The following is a 19,567-nucleotide window of genomic DNA, read 5'->3' on the forward strand; positions in this document are numbered from 1 at the left end:
TTTTTTAAACATAACAGTTTTATACAACAAGTTAAAAAATTAAGAAGTAGATACCATGAGAAATAGTTTTACGGAGTGCAGCTGTATGGCTACCTCCTCCTTTTGATTTGCTATATGTAAAGTATTGGAACTGCGCTTACTGCTTTTCAAAGGTAAGCCTAAATTAATTGTAGCAATTAGCTGTGTGTTTACATAAAATTAACTATGTTTGCATCAAATAAAATGTTTATTAATGAAAGCTATTATACAAGAAACATCAAAGAGAAATTCATCATACAGAAATGTACACTATGTGTGACAGATGGAAAAGTGCATGCAGATTTGTCTCATTTTTGAAAAAAAAAAGAAGTCAGAAACAATAGTACTAAAATTACTGGGTTTTGATTCCTATGATCTTGAATGAGTGAAAAGTTCTTGTTTAATTTACAAAAATCCATTTAACAGATAAGACTAATACACATTAGCAAGCAAGTGGAATGGATGCACTTGGATTTTATTTTACAAATACTTGTGCTTGACAAATGTGATTTTTTTTTTTAAAGAAAACTTTTCTTCGAATATGGACTGGGTAGATTGCTGCCAGGTTGCTCTGGTTTTATACATAGTTTATCTAAATTTGTTTTTAATATCATACAATTTGTTGAAGCCTTCGGTTCTGTTAATTAGACACCATAAAATAACATATGTTCTGTTAACATTCAGGAAATGACATCAAGTCTTTTATTTTTATTTTTTGGCTCAATAGATTTTTTTAAAATGTATGATTATCATAACCTAATATTGTCTTTGTCTTCACTGCAGTGGATTTCCGATCAAACTTTCCCCTTCTTTTAATACTTTAGGGAATTTTCAAACGTCGGGATGTTTGGCTGTAATGCCCCATGATTTGTTCTCCCTGAAAGAAATCATAGTGACAATTTATTAAACTACAGAGCAACCTGGCTTTTAGGGGTCTGCAATTCTATTTTGTGTTAAATATACCTAGCATTAAATCCTGATTCATTTCATCATATTATTTAGGTTATATTTGTCATGCAATTACTTTAGCTCCTAGTTTTCTGGGAGTTTTAGAAGTCTAAAACAGGGTTTCAGTATCAAATCAGTGGGGCATTATTTTGCATGTTTAAAAAAGGGGTTAAAAAGGCTAACATTTAAATTGCATCAGCAGTAGCATATACATTTAATATGAAGAAACTGAAAACCTAAGAGGAAATCATATTCTAAAATATTTATAAGGCTGTGTTCCTGTGTATAGTACCAATTGTTCACAGATACCGTAAAAGCAAAGAGACACACTGGTACATGGAGACTTTAAATTAAAAATAATAATAATAAAAAAACTGATGGGAAATAAAACTCCTTAGATTCAAAATGGTTTATTCACACAAATTTAATAGGATATATCACAATTGTTTGGTCCATAAATATTTAGGGGAAATATTTTCTATACAATGCATTTATCAATAAACAAAGAAACATGGACAATTTTGCTAGACCACTTACTGTACTATAAACACGAAGCTCAATATATAAGATTATTGAATTTATCAACTATATCTGAAAGAGTGCACAACTGCTTTCTATGACATGTTTGTCCCCTCTAACAGGATACACCATAAAAAGAGTTTCAGAAATAAGAGGTAAAACAGTACAAAACTAGTGAGGTGTCAAAAGGGCTTAAAACAGTTAATTTAACAAACAACACATATATCCTGATTTTTCACAAACTTACTCCCAAGGTATATCATAAGGCACATAGTAGAACTGAGTTTTAATTAGTCTACTTAATAAAGTAGATCTCTAGTACCATATATTGTTCTGTCAAAGAACAAAATTTATAAGTTTCAATATTTTTACCTGTAGAAGTGTATTAATAAAGATCTCAGCCTTACCAAGGTTGTTTGGTCTGGTTAGTGGTAAATGCCCATAAGGTAATAGAAATAGGAAAAGTCAAGATTTAATATCCATAGAAGATGATAACCATACTTGCTAAATATATAATGGCAAACACACCTTTCTTCTATTACAGTGTTAACATCTCTCCCATCATCTTTTTTTTTTTAAAAAATAAGCTACTTTTCTGTGCTAATTTTCTAAAAACCCTGAGCAAAAATTACAATAATGCACTTTAATGTGGGCAGTGAACTGTCAATATGTAACCACACATTTATACAGCCAGAAAGGACACCTTTAAAATATATTAAATAGCCACTTTGACCACCAAAGAAGAGATTTGATGGTGTCTAAAAAGTGGGGTAAATGTGCAAAGTTATTCTTAACAATCCACTAAAAGCAAGACATAGATCTTGACTGGTTTTTGTTTGTTTTTGTTTCTGAGACTCTTCACAATCTAATTGATGTTTAACTACATTAAAAGGATACAAATGAACATTCACCACTGCCCAGACCATTCAGACTTTTAGCTTAAATAAAATTAAAAAAGAAAGGTCATTACTGTAAACTAAGAAATGTATTCAGATCAGCATCCACAAGGCTTCTGAGTTTATCTGCTTTGAAATTAACCACCGCCAATTTGCAATTTTGCAAGAATTTTTACTAGCACTTTTCTCTTTTATACAAAGTTTAAAAGGCTAATGTATATAGTAGAAATAGTAATGAATTAATTTTTTTAAATCATGTGTTAAATGAAGCATCTGATACAATCTCAAAAAGCATCTAAGTAAAATGAAGTAGTAACAAATAAATTGTACTAAAATTATTTTCCTTAAACATCTTAATAAATCATATTTTGCTTATTTCCATCTTCCCTGAAAAAAGTACAATTCACCAAAAACTCATTTTAAAAATCCGCATGAGTGTATGTCCTTAGAAATCATTTAGTGCTCACTAATGTAGTTGGCCAGCTTCCTTTTTGTTTTAATGGTTCAGGATCAGGGCTGTTCAGTGAACTCTGTTGATTTTTGTTTGGCTTGGTTTTTAATTCAAATCAATGTTGTTTGGCAGAGAAAAATGCAAAGCCCTTTCTATGGAAGATTTTAAATCGATTAGACTCCCCACTAGAGGTTTTTTTCTGTTATCATTGCTTTCGTAATACCCTTCTAAGATTTATTTCATTTGGGGAGGTGTTTTGCCCATCTTGCCTCCTTAACGTGCAAGAGGAAAATTCTCAGGGCAGCAGCCTGATCCTGCAGTCCTTGCCCACGTGCCTCTCCCACGGGACCCCTCTCCGGGCACAGTTTTCAGTGGTGTCCAAGGACATTCCAGCTGGGAGAGCAACAGGCCAAGAAGCATTTATCTAGCCCAGTGGCAATTCCCAGGGCACAAGAAGGGTCAGGTTAGGACTACGAATACATTATTAATTAAAAAAAAAAAGGCAGTGGCATTTTCAGTCCACTAGTCTATTTTAATTATTTATGCAATTCAATTAGTGTTTCTTTTTTTAAAAAAAGAAACTTTAAGATGTGTTATAGAGTTAGAGTTAGAAAGTTCTTAGAGTTAGAGTGCTTAAATATCGTGAGCATACGGCCCTGAAGCAACATTCTTTTGGTTTTCATTTAAGTCATTTTTATCTGGTTGTCAGAGCGAGAAAAGAGATTTCTGTCTTTCTGTGGTAGAATTCCTTTTATTCCTTTTTTTTTTTTTTTCAAGATTCTGGAAATAAGTAACATACAATTTTAAGAGGCACTTATTAGAATGATTCATAACCTTCTCTTCAGTTATCTGATGAATTAAAAAAAAATGTGAGTACAGTTTTCAACAATAAATGTCCATTTATTATAGTGACATATTACTTCAAACTCATTTGCCAAGTGGCTGCAGATGCTACACATCAAGCTGTTTATTTTCCCAAATATTTTGTGGGTTTGTTTGTTAAAAAAAAAGGCTTGAAAATAATAATAATAATAATAATAATAATAAAGAAGAGTAAGAATAATCAAAAAAAAAAAGTTAGAAAAGGTTCGTTAAGGTAGTTTGTGAGGGGCTTCCGGGTTCGTGGCTGTCCAAGTTAGAGGTCACTGATGTCACTACAGTGATAGTGGGATTGGTCAGGTCTGTTAAAGTGGTCGCAGTGCCGGGTGGAGTGAGAGCGCCGCTGTCTGCTGAGGGCGCTGCCGGAAGCGACGGGCCGTCAGCTTTATCGACACCCCCATTCTCCTGCCGCAAAAGGTTCCTTCTGAATTTGGCTCTCGCGTTTTGAAACCAAACCTGCAAACCAATCCCAATTGATTGCTTTACCGATGTTTGTCATCGTTGTTTTTTTTGTCTTTGTTCTTGCTCCTACGTATTTTTTGATGTTTGCTTTTGTTTGGCAAATCACCTAGGTCACTCTGCGGCTTCATTTGCTGCTGTTTATCCTGCCTCTGTCATAAAAAGGCCCCAGTACACAGGGCCACCACTATGGGTGCTCACTGGAACTTTGCAGCCCAATGTGCAGACCTCGTAGAGCAAACTAGACGGAAATCTGCTCACTCACTCATACAAGGAAATCTGATGGCCAAGGGAGTTGGATAGGTTTGGGTTTTCTAGCTCAAGAACCCTGGTAAATGGTACCAGGGCAAAGAGTGAATGAGCAGATTTTTGCTGAGGCTGAAATTTTGTCTTGATCAGTTGAAAACACTGCAGTAATTATACCATCCCTATTATATAATTGTTGATATGGGTCACCTAGTCTTTCTGTTTGATAAGGCTCAGTGAAAACAGTTTGGGTGGCATGTAACACATTAAGCAATTGAGGCTGATAGTTTTTCCCTTCTACCTTGATCATTGCCCTTCTTTCACACATACCTCACCTTAACATAAATGAACTAGTACACACACACAGGGACTTTTAAAACATTATTTCCTGGGCTGTCTTTCCCTGGGAAGGGACATTTTACTGTGGAAGCCCATGATGATAACTGTCTAGCAGGCATTGAGAAAGGGAGGAGGCTGGTTCTGGATGATCAAAACAGCCAAAACTCTATATTTGGGGGTCTGCTTATTGAGGGGCTGCATTAACGACCTCATGGGAATCAAAAGGCTGCACCCATGTGTACCAAATGGAGCAGAGAGATCACCACAGGGAGAGTACAGACCCCAGGGTGCATCGTGAGATCTACTGGGTCAGTGGCCTCTGGAGATGGCTTCATCCTGTCAATGATGTGACTAATTACAAACCATGTTTTAGCATTTGGCTGCCTTTGGGTGATAAAGCATTCCTGAAATTTGGCATTACAACATGTAGCACCATGTCCCTCTGCACACCCACTAGGGACACAGCTAGCAAAAGTTCATCGCTATATTTCACTGTTTTTACACAGTACTGTTGACTGACGGGGTGGGGGGAAGCTCTGACAAGCCTGTGATGGTGGCTTCTTACCTGCAAAACTCGCTTGGTCAGGCCCGTTTTCTGGGCAAGCTGCTTGAGGTCCTTGGCATCTGGATTGTGGTTGATAGCAAAGTAGGACTTCATGGTACGAAGCTGGTGGTGTTTGAAGGAGGTGCGCATGCGCTTGGTCTTCTGGGATGGGGGATAAGGCTGCTGATCTCTGTCCAGGTGATCTGCCTCATTCTCATTACAACCTGAGCAATCAACAAAGCACAGGGAGGAGTTAGTGACAGTGCAGCACGCAGGACAAACAAATCAAGGCAAAAGTCCTCCCTCACATACTGTTTGGAAGGAAGGAAGCAAGCGGGCAATGGCTAAGATGGTGCAAGAATAAGTATAGATGTGATAATTAAATGAGACAAAAAAGATCCAGAAGATGACCTGTCCCTGTTCTTAAAGCATGCTATGTCCCCGGGCCCATACCTACTCAGCACAGGCTTAGAAACCTATCCCTCCTTTGGCATTTATTTTCAAACAAGTCTTCTCCCTGTGGTGATGGTTTTGCTTTGAGCATTCAAGGAGTCATTTGAAATTTCATTCAGATTTTGAAATCTCACTCATTGAAACACTTGTAGGTTGAAAGAAGAATAAAGGTCAAACCAGCGTTTTAAATGTACTCAGGTTTTTCCCCAAATCACAAGCACCTATAGAAAAAGATGTACAGCAGGAAAGTTTGTTTTGACAGCTGACAAGGAAAACATAAAATTTAGATGCTTTTTATTGATAAAATAAATGTGTTTAGACTCTGCCTGGGATTTTAAATAAACTGCTCAAAGATCTTCCTCTGTATAACATCTTTAGAAAGCAGCTGCATCAAGGGTGTCTCAATTCAGTACCTGCAATCTCAATCCGAGTAAACTCTTACGATGTTTCGTAAGAAATCCAATGGTGATTAAGAAACTTTAAAAGAGTTTCCCCAACTGAGCATCTTCAGAGAATCTGTGAAAGATGGACTTGTTTCGGATTGCATCTCCATGGGTGTGAATGGGACCCTGGAGCTACAGCTTCCCGGGGACTAGAGCATCATTACTTCATACTGGGGACAGGAATAACAGTATTAGCCAGATCTGAGAATGTCATCTGTATTTTCTCTTTGGCTTTAAAAGCAATCAAGTTACTTCAGGATCACATCCTATAATGATGGTTCAGTCACACAAGGGAAATTTGATGATGTCATAACAGGGAGGAGTAATTAAAGAACAGTTAATTTAAAATGTTTCAGATGGTATGCAAACTAGCCCAATTTTCATTAGCTGTTCATTTAAATTTTTGAAGTGCTTTTTAATAGTTAGTGGATTTATTTACTAGGCTGATCCGCATTTCTCACCAAAAACAGCAACAACAAAAAGGGAGACAGAGAGGCAGGACATAATCCTGAGATACTGCAAGACACTGGTGCTGACGGTGCTAAAAGCGGAGACAAAAGCACTTGAAGTATGAGAGAAAACAGAAAAACTTCTTAAAGGTATTTTCTCTTTTGAATTTTAAGAGAAGTCAACAGGAACACAGGCTGGTAGGAGTTTGACAGTAAATCAAGTGAATATTTAATTATATTGTTTGCTCCTCGGCTTGCGAAGAGCTATATCTGTACATTCAGGCAAAGTAAGTTGGCACCTCTGAAAATCCCAGAAGCTGGAAGTTGCCTGGAAATCAATTTCGGAGCAGGTTTGGGCTGTATTTATAAGTGGCGCGCAGCAGCCCGCGCGGGCAGAGCGGTGCGCGAACCCCGCGCGGGGCGGGTCGAGCTCGGCGCGGACACGCGCGAGCCGGCCGCGCGCTCGGGCTGCTCTGCCTTCCGCGCAGCTCCGCGGCAGCGGCGCTGACCGCTCGCGCCTGCTGCGGGCTTCGCTTCTCCGAGCTGCTGCTTTGCCTGCTACTTGCTTTATTTTGGCTTATATTTTCCAGAGAAAGTGGCAACGGGGCCCAAAACATCTTCAGACAACCCTATTTCATCACGATTAGACCAATATGTTTTACATGGGCAAACAGCGTTATGAACAGCACTAGGTACTTTTACCATATAGCTGTGCAAAAATCCACGCTATTGCCTGGGGAACCTAAACATCGAGCACGAGATAAGGGCTCATTTCTGTGCAACAGGATTAGGGGGGTTGCTTGTTTTATTTTGTTTTGGAAAGAGCCAGAACTGTTTGGCTTTCCTTGCCAAGAGGTCTTCAAGTGAACTCTTCATAGTTTTGCACATACATATGTATAATGAAATAAACAGTTCTTTGAGTAGCATCTGGGTAAAATATTTTCCTAGGGAAATCTTCTTCACCATCTCATTTCTATATCCTGTGGGCTGTAAGTCAACACAGTTTCCCTCAAAATACATATTGATTTTATGATATAAGAGGTAATATAGAGAAGGCTTTGAATGTTTTAAGCACTTTTGAATAGTTTCTTCCATTTTTTTTTCACATTAATTCCAGCCTATTCAAGCGTATGAATGTTTTTTTACTTCATAGCACTTCGAGTTATTTATTGTTGTCTTTCCATTTTACAACGGAGGAGTTGCGAAGCAGAAATTAAGCTCCCGAGCAAAACACAACATAGAAATCTGGTTGCAGCGCCGGCAACAAAACCTCGTTTTCCAGACTGACCCCGCGCTCTGCTCCCCTGAAACAAAATACGAAGCAGACCCTGAGGATACAGCGGGGTTTGTGCGTGGTTGGGGCAGGCTGTGAGCTCGCAAGTCCGCGCTCCTTGAAGGGGCTGCGCGCCGCGGCTCCGCGCGCTCCCGCCGCCCAAGAGAGGGCTCGTCCGTGGTCGTTCCGCAGGGTGCTTGGGGAAGAGAAGCCACCCAATCTGCGGAGGTTCGGGGAGGTGACTTTGTTGGACTTGTTTTTCTGCCTGGGAAGCACTTACATCTATTGCAAGGTCTTTCCTAGCTGTCCCGATTGCTTTTCCTTCCCTGGACCCGCAGCACGGTTGGTCAGTGGGCTGGCATCGTTTACAGTGGGTGCCCAGTTTGGCCGTAAACTGCATTTTCCCGGGACCGTGTATCAAGGCTGCACACTGCTAGATAATGCTTTAAATAAAGAAATATATAAACAGGGCTCTAAATGATCAAATGCCCCGGCTCTCTAGGCTGAGCCGAAAGCAGCAGAGTAGAGCAACTTTTCTTTCCCCCTCTTTCCCCGGAGTAACCTGTGAGCTCGTTGAGAGAAGCTGCATTTTATACGGGCAGAGCTTTTTAGTCTGCTCTGAAGCCAGTGCAACATCTCAGAGCCCCCCAGTGTTACCAGGGGGGCACTTTCCGGACTACCTTACGAAAACTACGGCGGTGTTCAAAAATACTGTATCGCTGGAGTCCTGTCATGAAGCTTAATGAGATTTATCATATCTACAACTTTTAATCTGTCTCTGAATTTCTGATCCTAATTCTACCGGTGAATTGCCTCTGTAAATAGACATTTCCGTCTCGGAGCGCGGCTGTTTGGGCGCGTGTGTGCGAACTAGCAACATCGCGCAGCGAGAAGCAAAGCATACAGGAACTGCACGAGTCTGGGACTGAATGCACTGGCCCGCTACTGGTTCCCTTTTCTTCAGCAGCTTTCAGGGCTGATTGGGAACCGCTCCGTAGCCAGGGATTCCAATGTCATCTTCAATTAACACAGAACAATTAGCGCAGTGATTACCCCGGCTCCGAGGTCTACGCATCAGAGGAGATGAAACAGCCTCGCAGAGCTCCCCAGTTCCCACTAAAGCCCGCTGCACAAACGGCCCCAAAGGAGGGGCCGGGGGGAGGTTTGGGGGGTTGGTGCTTACGAATCTCGGTGGCGGTGAGGAGGGAGGGAGGGCAGGAGGCAGCCCGGGGCCGCACCGGTGCGGGCGGCGAGCGGGGGGGGCTCGGCCCCAGCGCAGCCCCCGCTCCGCTTTCGCCCAAGCCTATTTTTTAAACCGGTAGCTTTTTCGCTCGGGTTTAACCGCGCCGCTTCTCGTCCTTAGTCTAATGCAACCCCATTGCAACGGCCCTGCCGCCAGCCCGTAACATTGTGTGCGTGGACACAGTTAGGGAACTTGGGTGAGTAGAGGCAGAGAAGAATTTTAATACGGGACATCACTCACCCCGTTTCCTGCTGCTAAAAGAACAGAAACCTTTCCTGATATTTTCGTTTGCTAGGGTTCCATTACAGGCAAAGATATTTATTCGTTGACTTTTTGATTCACTGTGATTATTTAAGACGGGATTATTATTTTGTTTGAATAATTCATTACTGTGAATTGGATATCTTTGTTGACTCACTTGCATATTCCACTGGCTCTTTAGGAGTCACAGTGATTTTCCCTCGAGATTTTTTTTTCTGCTGACCCGTTTAGGTCTAAATGGTGAAGCATTGGTAATAACATACAACTAACCATAAGAGTATCTCTGGGATTCCTATAGAGAGCTATGCTTTCTTTTCTTTCTCTCATTTTTTTTAAGGGGGTGGAGGAGGATGATCTTTACTCTGGGAAGTGGCCGAGTCGGGATGTGTGACACTAACAGGCGACGGCAGCGCCCGAGGAGGGCTCCCCGTGGCTCCCCCGCGACGCGCGCTTCCCTTCGCGCTGCGGCCGGGGCCCCACCTGAGCTGTAGGTGACGATGTCCACTCCCAGGGCCGGGCTCTTTCGCTTGCGGGGCCTGCCCTTCTGCACCGTGCCCGTGCCGTTGAAGTAGGGCAGGGCCAGCCCGCCGCTCTTGGCAGCCAGCTCCGTGTAGCTCAGCTGGGGCGGATATTCTCCTTGCAAAAGCGACTCGAAGTGCGCTCTGCAGTAAACCAGGTTGTCTTTCATGCCGAAGTGGTCGCCCGTGGTCAGAGTCTTGTTACACGTGGTGCAGGTGAAGCAGCTCAGGTGATAAACCGACTCCCTGGCTCTCATGACCATTTCAGAGGCTGAGATCCCAAGGTGGCAGCGGGCACATCTCTGCACGGAGAACCTTCTGAAGGAAACACAAGCGTGGGCATCAGCTGGCAAGGCAAAGGATGAGCCTGCCCCGGTGCTGCCCGCCCGCCCGCCCGCCCGCGCGGGCCCCGGCGCCCCGGCTCGGGCTGGCACCGCCGAGGGGCGGTCGCGACTCCACAGCAGCCGCCTCCATTTCCACCCAGAGCTCGTTTATCCGCTTGGGACTTTTGTCCCGCGGAAGCTCCCGCGGGGCGAGTGCCCCACGCAGAACGGAGAGGCGCGGGCAAATCTGTGGGCGCACTCGCTTCCAGGCTCGGCGGGGTGCGGGTGAGGCGGGGAAGCGTATCCCCGCGCGGGCTCCGCGGGGAAGGGGAGCCGCGCAGAGAGGGGGCTCTCGCCGCGGATTATGGAAGGCTACGAGAGCAGCAGGAGACCCGTTTGGTTGCACAAACAGGCTAATCGGGGTGTCTGTTGGCGGCTCGCTCAGCGTTTTTTACGCGTGGGTCTTCCAAACGGGACCCGTTTGTAACATTAGGGAGCCTCGGAGCCACCTTTAGAACCCCACGTGGAGAAGATCGTTTGGGTTCGTAATGCGTGGATAGGGGAAGTGCCTTGGGAGCCACGGGGCCGGTCTCTGTACCTGTAGTAATCCTCCTTGCAGTAAATACTGCCGTCCTTGGCAAAGCAGGTGAGCTCTGACTCCAAGGCCAGTTTACATTCACAGCACTTAAGACACCTGAGGTGCCACTGTTTGTCCACAGCCAGCAGGTAATATCTGTCCGAGATCTTCCCTCCACAACCAGCGCACAGGGCGGGCTTCTCGGGACTCAGGGGGGGCATGTTCTGCAAAACAACGACGCGGCCGTGAGGCAGGCGGGGGGGCCCCGCGGGGGCCCCGGGCTGGGCAGCCTTGAAGCCGTTCCCGCTGGACAAGTATCTACCAGGATTCAGCTTTCGTGTTTATGCCATTAAACCTCTCCTAACGATCTAATGTAATTTCAATGCGCACAGACAAAAGATTAGGCCTCACTAAGGAAAGGAGACGCGGCTCTTTCCCGAGTTCCCCAAGTTAAAGTCTGCGTCTTCCCCGTTTCTTTCACATTTTAATCGGTGGTGTTCCACGAGAGTGGCATTTTACGAGTGGGAAAACATCGTTTTGCTGCGGCAGAAGTTTGTAGCGGAGGTTCACGCTTGCATCGATATCCTGGTAAATTTTGACCCGCGTTTTAAGCAGACAAAACCACATCCCCAGGAAAACAAACAAAACAAAGCAAAACAAAACAAAAAGTAACTTAAAGCAGAGGCAGGAGAAGGGAGGCGGGTGGGCTGTGTAAGGAGCAGAGACTCCGCTGGGCCCCGCTGCCGGGGCCTGGGCCGGGTCGGTGGCACAGACCGAATCCAGCCCAAAGCAGCGGCTGCTCTCGGAGCCGCCGTCAATGGGAGCGGCGCCGGGACAAAGGGGCCGGAGGGGGAGCGCGGACAAAAGCGGCGACGGCTTGCTCGGGCGGGCAGCCCGCTCGTGGAGAAACTGCAAAACCCGCCAGCATCTCTCCGTTCCAAAGTCGTGTTTGTTTCCCAGTCAGAAGTTGTGTTCCTCGCCCGTTCCTGCAGCGAGCGAAAGGGCGCGTTAAATGCGCTCTGCAGATGGTAACACAGCAAGGGTTGATGCCGGGCGCGGGCAGGCTCTTCCTCGCAGTAAGCGGGGAGCCGCTTCCCAGGCACTCGCTGCGGGCGCAGCGGAAGCCCTACAAGTTGGAGCGGGGAGCGCTCGCTCTGCACGAAACGCGCCCGCTCCGCCATCGGACCTTGCAAGCGAGCAGGGAGAGGAGAGGTTGCCGCGAAGCAAAATATTCGCCGGGCATAACACTCAAGAGGGTAAAGCCTCTTTGTATCAACCCCCCACTTGAGACCAAAAATGGGCAGGAGAAGGAAGAAGCGGCTGTTTGCGGTTTGATTCGAAGGCGCCAGGAGCGCAGCTCTGGGCCGGGCAGCGGCTACTCTGCTCTGCGCCGCAACCCCGGCCCAGCTGAAGCTCGGGGAAGTTTCCTCCTACCCAGACGAGCAGCCGCAGGAGCGGCTCTTGCACCCGCGCGTGAGGAGACTAGTCGGCCCTAGTCCCGAGGCCGCGGGAAGGGTCGCGGAGCGGCCTCTTCCCGCCCCGACTTGCGCACTGTCCCGCTGCGGGCCGCACTTGCAGCCATCCCCTTTCCAAGGGGGTCGGCCTCTCTCTTACCGTTTCCCGGCCGTTCATCTGTCCCCCTTTGGCCAGGCGGGACTCGGTCTTGGATCTCCTCTCCATCTCCTCCATGATTCCTTGGATGTGGCCTCCGGAGATCCCGTGGAAAAGCATGGCTGGGGGACGGAAAGGACAAGTATTTTCTTCTGCTTTGCACCCCACTATTTCCATATACAGACCCCAGAGTCTTTAGATCATCCAAAATGTTTACACCGAGGCGCACGGCGCAGGGAGAGAGGTTGCAATAGGAGCTTCTCTTTGCACAAGCACCAAGGGCTTCCTGAAGATGTGCAGAAAACAAACAAGGGGGGAAGAAAATGTAATAATAATTAATTAAAAATAAAATAATAAAGCCGAGCTAATGGATCTGTTATTGTTCTGGAGAGCTGGGGCTCCTGACTGGAGAGACTTGGACCTGGGATAGCAAAATCGGTCAGGAAAGGATATAGTTTTGAATACAAAGAAAGCAAAAAAGAAGTGCTATTTTCAGCCGTCCCTGGTTCCTTTAAAGTTCCCAGTGCCTGTAGGTTGGATTTGGGACTGCTGCTTTCCGGAGCTCTGTCCAATTTGTTAAGAGACTTAGAGCCAGCCCATTTTTGATAATTTAGTAGGAGGAGTCCTCTCCCTTGAGCTGCCACTGATTTTTATTCAGACAACAAAGACCTGTCATCCTCCCCTCAGCCCCTCGTGATGGGCGAGCGGTGACAAACCCTGCACCGGGGGCTGGGGCTGGCCCGGCTTTGCCGCCCCCCACCCGGGGCAGCGGAGCCAGCTGCCCTGCGCGGGGAGCCGCGCCTCTCCGCGGGTCCCCGCGCCTCCCTGCGCGTCCCCGCGCCTCCCTGCGCATCCCCGCGGCAGCCAGGGGTCCCTGGGGGCAGCGGGCCGGTCCCCGGTGCCGCGGCGCGCACCGTGCGCGGGGGCTTCTTCCTCCCGCGCAGCTCCCCGGCCGCCCCGCCCCTCGCCCCCCGCTTCCGCGCTTCTCGCTCCGCTCTCCCTTTCCCGGGAACAGCTGCCGGCTGTTTCCTGACACCTCCGTCCCCGCTGAAGGATCTTCCTGGCGGCGGCGCTGCCCGACCCGCTCCCGGGGGACGCTCCGCACCAGAGCCGAGCGCGGCCAGCGAGAGGAGCCCCCGGCCCCCACTTCCTCCCCGAGCATCCCGGAGACACCCTCGGGGGCTCCTCCAGCCACCTCTCCCGTGTAACCCAAGCTCCCAGCTTCCTCCCTTCTCTCTCCTCCTAAGTAGCTGAAATTAATGTTATTTGCAGATTGAATGTTGCTACATTCCTCCGAGTGCCAGAATACAGCTCATAAAACACAATTTCACACAAAGATGAAGTCAATCAAGTGAAATAAGCCGGGATTTTTTTTCTCTGTTGGCACACTAGACCCTGGACAGCAGGGCTGCTATTTACTGTAAGTAATGTAATTAGCCCTTTTGGATGGAAATCAATGTGTTCTGTGTGTGTGTTTTAATAAGAAAGTAATAGCTATAAAACCGGCGAGACTAAAAGGGGTGAAGGAATCTCCCTTTAAACGGGTAGAACCCTCCACAAGCCGCAGTCTCCCGCGGGTCTGAAAAGAGGCGGGGGAAAGAAAAGGAAAGAAAAGAGAATAAAACAAAGGAGAAAAGAAAAGAAAAGAAAAGAAAAGAAAAGAAAAGAAAAGAAAAGAAAAGAAAAGAAAAGAAAAGAAAAGAAAAGAAAAGAAAAGAGAAAAAAGGAGATGTGTGTGGGGAGAAGAGGGAGACAGACTTTCCTTGCAGAAAACAAGTCAGTTAGCGCAGGGCGGCCCCAGGAAATCGGGGGGATGCAGCGCGGGTGGCGGGAGCTGCTCGGGCTCTGCCCGTGTCGCCGTCCCGCCGCAGACGCGCGGAGGAGCCTCCCGCAGGCGCCCGTCACCGCCGGGCCGCGGCGGGCGCGGAGGCCGCGCGGCTCCCGCTCTCGCCACGAGCTGCGGAGGGGCAGCGGAGCCCCTGCCCCACGGCGGCCGTGCGGGGCGGGCGCTCCCTGCCAGCACTTGCAGCTCTGTCCCCGCGTGGCGCCGGGACGGGCGCAGCCCCCCGCCCGCCGCCACGGAGCTGCAGGTGCAGGCGCCGAACACCGGCCCGACACGCCGGGAACAGCGAGATGCCGCGAGCTGAGCGGCCGCCTCCGTCGCAGCTTCCAGCGGCGCCCGCCGCCGGGAATAGCTGGGCGGACTCCATGCGGAATGCGGCGGTGGCTGGAGCTCCTCCACTTGGGCACACTTAATTAATTAGAGCTCCGTCCTTTCTGCTCCATCAGCTACTGTTAAGGATCCACTCCTAGCGAGCGCCGCCGCCGCAGAGAGGCCGGCGCTCTCCTAGGCGCTCTCTGATTAGCATCCTGATGTTGGCAAACCTCTTCTTACCTAAAGGGACACTAAAAGTTTGTCGCTGGCATCAAATGTGACTTCTCCATTTCCAAAAGGCCTGTAGTGCATCAAGGTGAATCTATCTCAACGTTGCTCAGGTCTCCTCGCGCGCTGCGAACGGTACCGCCGCTCCAAGGCGCACTGGTAGCGAGAGGCTGCCGTTAGAGCACGACGGGCTTGCTGGTTTGCTGGGAGGGGAAGAGAAGAGCTCACAAAGGACATAGGGGGGCATCTAAAATCTGAATCTGGGATACTGTCTCCTGTGAGTTTTTATTTGCCCCAGCACCTGGGCTTCTGAGCGCGCTTTCCCACTGCAAAGCGCTTGTGCCTCCTGCCGCCGAGGCAGCCTCTCTGGCGCGCAATACTCCGCGAATGTCGCAGCTCGCCGGGCGCTGCCAGGGTTTCCCTTCCCCTGGGGACACGGCAGCGTTTCCTGCGTGCGGAGCCGCGCTGCTCCAGGGCCCCCCTTCTTCTCCTTGGCCACGGGCTGCCTCTAAAGCCTGTTATAGCGTGAACGGATCTCGCGTTTAGTTGTGAGGATTTAGGACAAGCTCTACATGCAAATTAATAATTGACCAACAATAATTAGGAGAAAGGGGAGGGTGTTCGGGCGAAGGGGGGGTGGAGAGGGAGTTCTTTAGGCAAAATGGTTTTGCTTTAGTCTGTCTCATATCAGGCTTATTTGGGGTTGATGGCGAGGGCGCTGCCAGCGCTCAAACTTCACACCGGTCCGCGGAGCTCCCTGGCCTTTCCCAGAGACTCCCGGTTTAATCATTTCCAGAAATGTAACGCGTAGCAGTGCCAGGACCAGCGCGATGCTGCTGCCCGGGAGGCGCGTGGCCGAAGCGGGGGCTGCGTCGGCTTCGGCTCTGCGGGCTAGGGCTGAGTCTGGGGCTGCCAGCGACGAACCCCGGCTCGGTGCGAGCCTTTAGACACGAGGAGGGGAAATCTCAATGGGACTGAAGCCTTGGGGTCGCATTGAACGCAGCTAGTGCTGTTCGCGACGCTTACGCCGAGGGAAAAAAATGAAAAAAAAAGAAAAAAAGAAAAAGAAAGAAATGGAGAGGGTGGGGGGGGGAGAAGGATTCCGAAATTGTTTACAATTGCATCTAGTGTCAGATAGTGTCAGAACCAACATGTGGCGGCAACACCGCCCTTCCCGCTCCCGAGCGCCCCGTGCCCACAGACGAGTCTCGGGTTATTTCTCTGCAGCCCCGGGGAGCCGCCGCATCCCCCGCACACGCCGCACCAGCTCCCCGCCGAGCCGGGCAGCTCTGCGGCGCCTCAGTCAGAATCGCTATCGAATTAGAAAATAAACCCCAAACCTCCAAGTGCTTCTACCTGCCCACAACCTGGTAACGTGCAAACTGAGCCACGAACTCATTTGCTTAAGGAGAGGGTATTTAAATAACAAACAACTAGGTGCTTCTCACGGCAATCCTAGACACCCATTTTCATAGTCAAGCGCTGCCACTGAGCGCGGACAAGTGACCAGGCGGCGGGAGGAGAGGAGAGAGGAAGATTATGGTCCAGCGCGACCCGTGCTCGTTATTTGTCCGCAATTAACCCTAAGCTTATTCGCACTCCGGTTGCAATGAAACCATTGGAAATTTTCATATTTTGTCGGTTTTGGAAAACCTGGATTCGTGGGCAGGTGAAGGGGGCCATTCCCTTAAACACAAAATAAAATAATAACTAAAAAAAAAAAAAGAGAGAGAGAGAGAGAGGGAGAAATGAAAGAAAGAACGGAAGGAAGGAAGGCAGGAGGAAAGGACATAGCCTCCCTTTTATCAAGCCGAAAGGCTCAGCCTTCCCGAGTTGCTGTTTTCCCGGGTTAAGACGCATATGCCCGCAGTGCTGCCCGCGAATACACCTGGGGACCCCCGGCGCTGCTCGAAACGCGGCCCGCCGAGAAGCGCGGGGCGCGGGGGGCGCTTACCTGGGACCCCAACGCTCCTCCAAACTGCGCCCTCCTAATGGGATGCGGGATGGGGCTGGGGTGGAGAGGAGACGCAGTGCTCTAGCCAGTAGATGGAGGTTGTTCCTTGCTGCTAGCGGAGGAGCCCCATGTTAATTAAAATAAACAAGCTGCGTGGAGGAGAGATCCCCCCGCCAGGCTCCCACGACACGCGGCCCCAAACGGAGAATCCACGAGAATTTCTTCCCCCGACGTGTCGCCAGCGCCGCTAATACCTGCCCCTTGTTTGCGGCTTGAGCGCCAAACTATTTTTTCAGAACAAACCGAATAAATAATAAAAATGAACGAATGGAAACAAAACAATAAATCCCACCTCTCTACTAGCTAGCCTGCTGGATTTCCTTGATTAGCTGTCTCAGCTCCTCAGTAATCAGGTGAGGTGTTAATGGGGAGCCGGTTGTAAATAAAACTAATAAAGCAAAGCGCATATTAGGAGATTGCAGAAAGGCGAGAGCCGGGAGGCGGCTGCGGACCCTGCGCGGAGCTGCGCGCGTCCCGGCGCGTCACTGCGCCCGTGCCCGCGCAGTACAGCCCGCGCTCCTGCCGGCTCCACACATTAATTTATTTTATTTTATTCTTCAAATCGCACTGAACCAGCCGTGGACCGTATCAGCCCTTCCCACTTTCAGAAAAAGCCTCTCAAATGGAGCCGCTAAACAGCAAACTTGGCGCTGATCTGATGTGATCTGATCTACGGATGCACGGAGCAAGCTCGCTTTGCCAAACCCGATGAAAGTGCGAGTTGTCATGCAACCCCGCGCAGTCAGACCCGCCGTAATTGCAAAAGTGAACCCAATTTAACGCATTAGAATAAGATCAGATGCCAAGACGGATCGGAATCATTGCTCCTTAGGTGACAGCGCGGGTGACAATTGATCCGCCGCCTCACAACAATAGGGAAACAGAGGCGCGGGGCTGCGCGGGGCCTTTCCGCGCCGCGGGGGCGGCCCCGCTCTTTCCGCCCGCTGCGCGTAAGCCCCGCGGCGGCGGCAGGGCGCCCTGGGCTCTCTCCGCGCAGGGGCAGCGGTAACTTTTTAAGCCAGGTTTTCCTCCACTCCCCCCGCCGCCGGGCAGTGTGAAGCGCCCCGGGCCGAGGCGGGGGATGAGCCGAGCCTGGCGTCCGTGTCCGCGCTGGGAGCCACCCGCCACCTGCGGGGAAGGTGCCTCGAGCGCTCGGCCGTTTACTCGGGCTCCCCGGCGCGGCGAGCGGCACCTGCGCCGGCGCGTTCGCGGGTTGCTAACAGCAGCCGCAGCCGGTTGGCGGTGCCCGCGGCGGGGACGTTTGCGGGAGACGGCGGCGTCCGCGGCGCTCTGGGCACCGGGAGCCGCCGGGCCACGCGGGACAGCTGGCGACGAGCGGACGGCAGGGCCGCGTCCTCCTCGCGGCGCCCTGCGCGGGGCTCATTCTGCTCAACAGAGCCACCACCTCCTGACTCGCTTGGCGAGAGTTGGACCCAGTTGCTAAAACGGTGGGAACGGACTCGGGCTCCCAACTGCAGCGCTTGCCCTCCCGCCTGACGGATGTTACGCACAGACGGGGTCCACTTGGATGTTTCTCATTACCAGAAGGCTGCGCTGACGCTCAGATGATCTCAACGCCGGCCCCTGGCAGCCAGCACGAGCATCTATTTGGAAGACGTTTTGAGACATTTCGTTCAGCCCAAGCTAAGAAAGGCCTGAAACGGGATACGAGGCAACTGCCAACAGATTCCAGTGTAAAGGGCACAGGCTGCTGCGCTTGGAAGCAGGCAGGGAAAGAGGCCTGCGCCTCCCCTGCCTGGGAGCACAGCCTGCGGGACAGCAGCGGCACCGCAGCGGGCAGGGCGTACACGTGGTGGGGCACACACACATAGTAGCACCTTTAAGGGGAAGCAAAGAAGGGCTTCGCTTCATAAAGTGGAGGTGAAGGAGCTTCCCCACTCCACTCCTCCATGTGCACACGCGCTAGCAGAGCTGGCACCAAGCAGTGAATGCGGCTTGTGCCGAGCCCCACGCGTAAGGGGGCTGCAGAGCCGCCTTCCCCCATGGGCAGCAGTGCTCACAGCGTGGCCTCATTCTCCCAAGCAGCCCAGCTTCCCACGCACCCATCGTGCTGCTTTCCTGCATGATTTACAGGGTGTTCCAAAGCAGCGGGCACTAAAACCAGGGTGTTTAAATGGCTGTGTTCACCCACTTTCTCTTAAGTGGAAATTCATCGTATTATCAGACTGTAGGCCCTTGCTTGTGGTGCAAAAGACAGGGACAGGGTGATCGATACTGCTGCATCCAACACACTCACGCACATATGGTTCAGCTTGTGGTTTATTACAATTAAAGTGTATTCACTGGGAGCCAGGATCAGGTACAGCAAGCGCCAGCATCCAGCAGCCGAAGACACAAGGAACTAATCCACTTTGGTTTCTCAGCTGCTCACTCAAAACAAGGATGTTAATAGTCAAACACAGAAAAAATAATTGAAGCGCTTCTTTTTGGATGGTCTTTCACGTTAACTTGCTCGTAGGGACACTGCAGAAGAAATAAAACAAGTCATTACTGCATTACCTAGCAATCCGAATGAAAAAGCCCCAACTCTGCTCATGGTTAACAAGAATTGTTAATGATATATAAATCATTTGATCTAGTGTGCCCTCCAGACTAAAAGGAAAATAATGGCAACCCCAAGCAAATGGTCCTCATTAGCGTCCAAGAAACCACTTCCTAAATGTATCCTTCCAGCTCGTTTCAGCTCGACTGTCCAGAAC

General features: G+C 49.4%; 1 protein-coding gene across 2 annotated transcripts; it reads right to left on the bottom strand.

The window, feature by feature from the left end:
- Window positions 1-345: 345 nt before the first annotated feature.
- On the bottom strand, window positions 346-13,015 carry LHX9 (LIM homeobox 9). 2 transcript variants are annotated; one of them, XM_010224666.2, is made up of 5 exons: window positions 12,454-13,006; window positions 10,861-11,063; window positions 9,902-10,257; window positions 5,321-5,523; window positions 346-895 (listed from the first exon to the last, which is right to left on the bottom strand). In XM_010224666.2, exons 1-5 carry the CDS (start codon window positions 12,625-12,627, stop codon window positions 839-841), a joined length of 993 nt encoding a protein of 330 aa, XP_010222968.2. In that variant the 5' UTR covers window positions 12,628-13,006; the 3' UTR covers window positions 346-838. The 2 variants fall into 2 exon arrangements, with proteins under 2 accessions (XP_010222968.2, XP_010222966.2); XM_010224664.2 differs by lacking the exon at window positions 346-895 and adding an exon at window positions 3,859-4,167 and having other exon boundaries at window positions 12,454-13,015.
- Between the last annotated feature and the right edge of the window lie 6,552 nt (window positions 13,016-19,567).

This window comes from Tinamus guttatus, unplaced genomic scaffold (assembly GCF_059628265.1).
Source record: "Tinamus guttatus ecotype Peru unplaced genomic scaffold, ASM5962826v1 Tinamus_guttatus_pri_ptg000211l, whole genome shotgun sequence".
NCBI lineage: Eukaryota > Metazoa > Chordata > Aves > Tinamiformes > Tinamidae > Tinamus > Tinamus guttatus.

Excerpts from the sequence above, each read along its gene's own strand:
- LHX9 (XM_010224664.2), bottom strand. The coding sequence starts at position 12,627 with ATGGAAATAGTGGGGTGCAAAGCAGAAGAAAATACTTGTCCTTTCCGT. Across the intron at positions 11,064-12,453 it reads AGATGAACGGCCGGGAAACG|AACATGCCCCCCCTGAGTCC; the intron begins GTAAGAGAGAGG and ends GTTGTTTTGCAG. Across the intron at positions 10,258-10,860 it reads TGCAAGGAGGATTACTACAG|AAGGTTCTCCGTGCAGAGAT; the intron begins GTACAGAGACCG and ends TGTTTCCTTCAG.